The sequence below is a fragment of the Triticum aestivum genome, chromosome 1B, assembly GCF_018294505.1.
Source record: "Triticum aestivum cultivar Chinese Spring chromosome 1B, IWGSC CS RefSeq v2.1, whole genome shotgun sequence".
NCBI classification, from domain to species: domain Eukaryota; kingdom Viridiplantae; phylum Streptophyta; class Magnoliopsida; order Poales; family Poaceae; genus Triticum; species Triticum aestivum.
In genome coordinates, this window is record NC_057795.1 from 631,109,903 (window position 1) to 631,114,299 (window position 4,397).

The following is a 4,397-nucleotide window of genomic DNA, read 5'->3' on the forward strand; positions in this document are numbered from 1 at the left end:
ATCTCGCAGTAATAGAAAACATAGTCTGACTTTTGTCAGTAGATGTTCACAATTCTATTACCTTATGTTATGCAAAATGTGTGAAATCACTTTGAAGGTAATCATCTGTCGAAGTAACATGATGTAGACCTTGCAGTAATAGTGGATAGTCTGCAAAATTTGCAGTAGATGCCAGTATTACCTTATGATATCTTAAGGTAGTCACATATAATATTAATATTTGGAAGAGCACATTGAAGGTAGTCATCTTGTTAAAATAACAAGAAGTAGACCTCACAGTAGCGGTGGATAATCTGCAAATGGTGCAGTAGATACCACCAATACCTCGTGATTCACAAATAACATTTGGAATAGTCACATTAATATTTGGAAGAGCACTTGAAGGTAGTCATCTTATCAAAATGACAAGATGTAGACCTTACAGTATTGGTGGATAATCTGCAAATTGTGCAGTAGATGCCACTATTACCTTGTGATTCACAAATAAATGCGTGTAGTCATATTGAGTATGACACTTCATAATTCATATTTGAATTACATTTAAATTTGCAACAATTTCTTTTTGCAAAAATAATAATATGTAGTTGTTCTCCTAAAATGTATGCCTTAGGCAATGTTTGCGGCAAAGACGTATATAATGTCTTAAATTCCGAAGGAATAAATTTACGCAAAACATGGTTTTGCATTAGTATTGCTGTGGTAATACATATAGATGCAAAACTTAATGATTTACATATTTCTGTAATATATGAAGACATGAGCTTCAATGATATCTTACATGATGTAAATGGTGCATAATTATATTTTTATGCCATTTGGAAAGAACTTATGGAGTTATGGTCTAGTCCAAAGAAAAGACGAGGCTTAAACACAAGCAAACACTTAGCACTGAAAACAGTAAAGTCAGAAGGCTATACAGCAAAACTCAAACATACTAAGTAGATCTGTTAGGAAATAATTAATTAGATTAATTATTAGTACTACAATAGACCGGCCGCGGGCTGCAGCTCTCAGTTGTTTGGTCGGCTTCCTTCCTGGACGTGTTGTCGCAAACGAGCCTGGACGTGACGAGCGGGCTTTTGGCCCGGCTCGCAGCCCGTTAAGGACCGGACCGTTAAAAAAGTTGGTCGGTCCGAGCTCAGGAATGAGGCCCGATAAAGCTTCGGTCCGGTCCTGTTTTTAACCAGGCTAACCGAGCGGACCGAGACTTGGCCCAGTCCAGCTGTTAACTAGGGCACGGTCCTCGTCCAGTTCAAGGCGCCTTCTCCCTCTCCCATCCCACCGGCGACGGCGAGCGCCGCCACCGTCGTCACCAGGCCCACCACTCGCCCGATCTCTCCTCTCCGTCCCTCCCAACTCGTTGACGTCGCCCCTCTCCTCTCCTACAGTACCACCTCGCCTTGCCCGAGCCCGAGCATGCATGCCACCGCGCAGAGCATTGAGGGCCACCGGCGCACAGCACGCACGGCCGTCGGCCTGCCCGCGACGAACCACCTTGTCCACTAGGTCTGCCACCTTGAGATCTACTTCCTAGTGCAAGGAATCGGCCGAATGGGCACCAAAGCCGTCGCCATCATCCTCCATCCCCAAGTCCAGCCGCCGTCTGCTTCCCCGGCCTCCTCGTCCCCGCCATCGAGTTTTTCGTGAGTCACTGCACCTTTCTCCTCTGTTCCCGCTTCTGAATGTGGCCAGGAAGTTTCTCTTGTCGACCACATGGTCACCACCTCGCCGCCGGTGGGTTGTTGGTCGGTCCAGACCGAGCTTTTGCCTGTTCGGTCCGGTGCAGGAAAACAGCGGCTCGGTCTGGGACCGTATCATGCTCCCGAGCTCAAGGACGTCGAACATCTCGTGGAGGCGATCCTCATCCGCCTCCCGCCCGACGAGCCTGAAACCTTGGTTCGCGCCTCCCTCGTCTGCAAGCCGTGGTGCCGCCTCCTCTCCGACCATGGCTTCCGCAGCCGCTACCGCACCTTCCACAAGAAGAAACCCCCCCCTGCTCGGTTTCTTCCACAGTGTGTACCGCGGTGCCCCCTTCATCTCCACCACCAAGTTTCTCCCGCGCGATCCCCGACACTGCTATGACTATTCTGTGGTCGACTGCCGCCACGGCCGCGCCCTCCTCAGGTATTTTGACGAGGATGAGAACCGGCTCTACCTGGTCGTCTGGGACCCCATGACGGGCAACGCCAGGAAGGTGCGGCGTCCACAGAGCTACGATAGTGTTCCAACAGATTGGAGCGCAGCTGTGCTTTGTGCTGTGCGCGGCTGCGACCACGTGGCTTGCCACTTGGGCCCATTCTTCGTTGTCTTCCTCACCCTTCATGAGGGCGAGGGGGTGGCCACGGCCACCGTTTACTCGTCCGAGACAAGGACTTGGAGCTCTCGGTCATCCCTTCACCTTGGTGTTTTTGAAGATGAACTGCGCTTGCCTAGCATCACCACATTGCTCACCGGAGGTGCGATCCATTATCTCTTTGTGCGCGATGCTCTCGCTGGTATTCTCAAGTACGACTTGGGCACGTCTTGCTTGTCAGAGGTTGAGCTGCTGCTGGAGATTCCGGTCGAGGACTACGAGTACTATCCGGTCCTCATTGCACCGGATGAGGACGATGGTCGGCTGGGGATTGCAGATCTGGACGACGAAAACCTCGACCTCTCCTTGTGGTGGAGGGAGGTTGGTCCCGACCAAGTTGCAGCATGGACACAACGAACAGTCATCAACCTCAAGAATCATGTCCATGTAGACCGTCCAGATGCACCAAGTTGGTTGCGTGGCTCTATTGAAGGCACGGCCATAGTTTTTGTAATCACAGATCTTGGCACCTACAAGATTGATCTCAAGTTACTCCCTCGTTCCCTAAGTTGCGAGAAGCTAAAGCTCTCGAAAGAGTTTTCTGAATCTGACAGTATACACACCCTCATCCCCTATTTAAGCTTTTACAGTCTACCAGGTATATATTATGTTTACTTCCATCCATATGTGTTCTTTTACAGATGTTATTTGTGAGTAGCTGTTAATAAGTGATAATATTACAATTCTGGCAGGGGCACAAATAGAGAAACTGGTTGATTCAGGAGCAAGTGAAACGGGCAGCGACGAGGAATTGGGAGAAAGTGAGGCTGGAAGCAGCGATGAGGACATGAAAGAAACTGATGCTGGGAGCAGCGATGATGAAGGAGGAGAAAGTGAAACAGGAAGCAGCGACGAGGAATCGGGAGAAAGTGAAGCTGGAACCAGCGACGAGGAAATGGAAGAATGTGATGCTGGGAGCAGCGATGATCAATGATGCAGGAGGAAGTGCAGCTGGTCATTCTGTTTACTGTTTTGGTATTGGTTTTCGCTCTATGTTCTAGTAGTAATTATTATTTCTGAAGATGGCAGAAACATTTCATGTGTGCAAGCATTATCCTCACAGATCTCGTCCGGTGCATATTATATATGTGCTGTTTGTTTCCAGTATTGCTCAGCAAGTCAGCAACTATATATATTATTGGCAAGCTCAGAATTAATAACTTACCCATGAAACATCCAGGTCTGTGCGTTGAAACACTTTTGGGGTATTACGATTTCAGTAACGTTTCTGCGATGAAGACTGTTTTACTAGAAAATTGGGAGAGTGTTACTTCAGTAGGCTGGGGCAAATTAGGTCGCATTATTGTTAGTTCAATATTTCTGAGGTTGACGTCAATATTTAGCAATGGAAATGTTCATTTTATCCTTTGTCACACTGAATAAGCGACTGCACATGCATATAACTCCTTGCTCATGGTTCTACTGGCTATCTAGCAGTACTATACAATACAACATATAATTAAAAATCTATCATGAAACATCCAGGTAAAAAAAAAAGTGCATTGCATGCAGCAAGGGGTTTCAGATATCTTGCCAGAATATCTTCCCAGCAATTATTTGGTGAAATGATGCTCCCTGAACCTGAACTCGTGATGTTCTTAAGTTAGTACAGATCGGTGAGGCCCCGTTTAACCCGCCACTGGAGGCCACATAAGAAAAGCTTATCCTACAACCACTGCTGTACTTTCTTCAGGATTCCCGTCCAAGTTCAGGCCATCCATGTAAGCTATGGTTTGGGACAGCTTAACTAGTGTTCATCATGGTGCTACTTTCTGTACTTCGACCAGTAGCTTTCAAGTCTGTTCGGTTTACTGCAAACTACTGACGTGAAACCGTGACTCGGCCTTCACAGCTCCCGCATCAGCGGGCATCGCGCGCTGGCGCTGCCTTGGGAAACTGAATGAGAATTCGGTTTACAAAACTGACCAGACAGAAATGTGCACAGTGAGGTGTCTGCATGAACCGCGCAGGCATGTCAGTCTACTACCGTGGCTCTCTGGTCTCCATACCTGTAGCACAAGATGAACATGGTGTTATGCCAGAA

The 4,397-nt window shown here is 47.7% G+C and overlaps 1 protein-coding gene across 2 annotated transcripts; it reads left to right on the forward strand.

Moving 5' to 3' along the window:
* Positions 1 to 1,205: 1,205 nt before the first annotated feature.
* Positions 1,206 to 3,526, forward strand: LOC123143565 (uncharacterized). 2 transcript variants are annotated; one of them, XM_044562517.1, is made up of 3 exons: positions 1,206 to 2,456; positions 2,535 to 2,951; positions 3,046 to 3,526. In XM_044562517.1, the coding sequence occupies exons 1-3, from the start codon at positions 1,817 to 1,819 to the stop codon at positions 3,285 to 3,287; spliced, it is 1,299 nt and encodes a 432-aa protein (XP_044418452.1). In that variant the 5' UTR covers positions 1,206 to 1,816; the 3' UTR covers positions 3,288 to 3,526. The 2 variants fall into 2 exon arrangements, with proteins under 2 accessions (XP_044418452.1, XP_044418447.1); XM_044562512.1 differs by having other exon boundaries at positions 1,206 to 2,951.
* The last annotated feature ends 871 nt before the right edge of the window (positions 3,527 to 4,397 follow it).

Excerpts from the sequence above, each read along its gene's own strand:
- LOC123143565 (XM_044562512.1), top strand. The coding sequence starts at position 1,817 with ATGCTCCCGAGCTCAAGGACGTCGAACATCTCGTGGAGGCGATCCTCA. Across the intron at positions 2,952-3,045 it reads AAGCTTTTACAGTCTACCAG|GGGCACAAATAGAGAAACTG; the intron begins GTATATATTATG and ends CAATTCTGGCAG.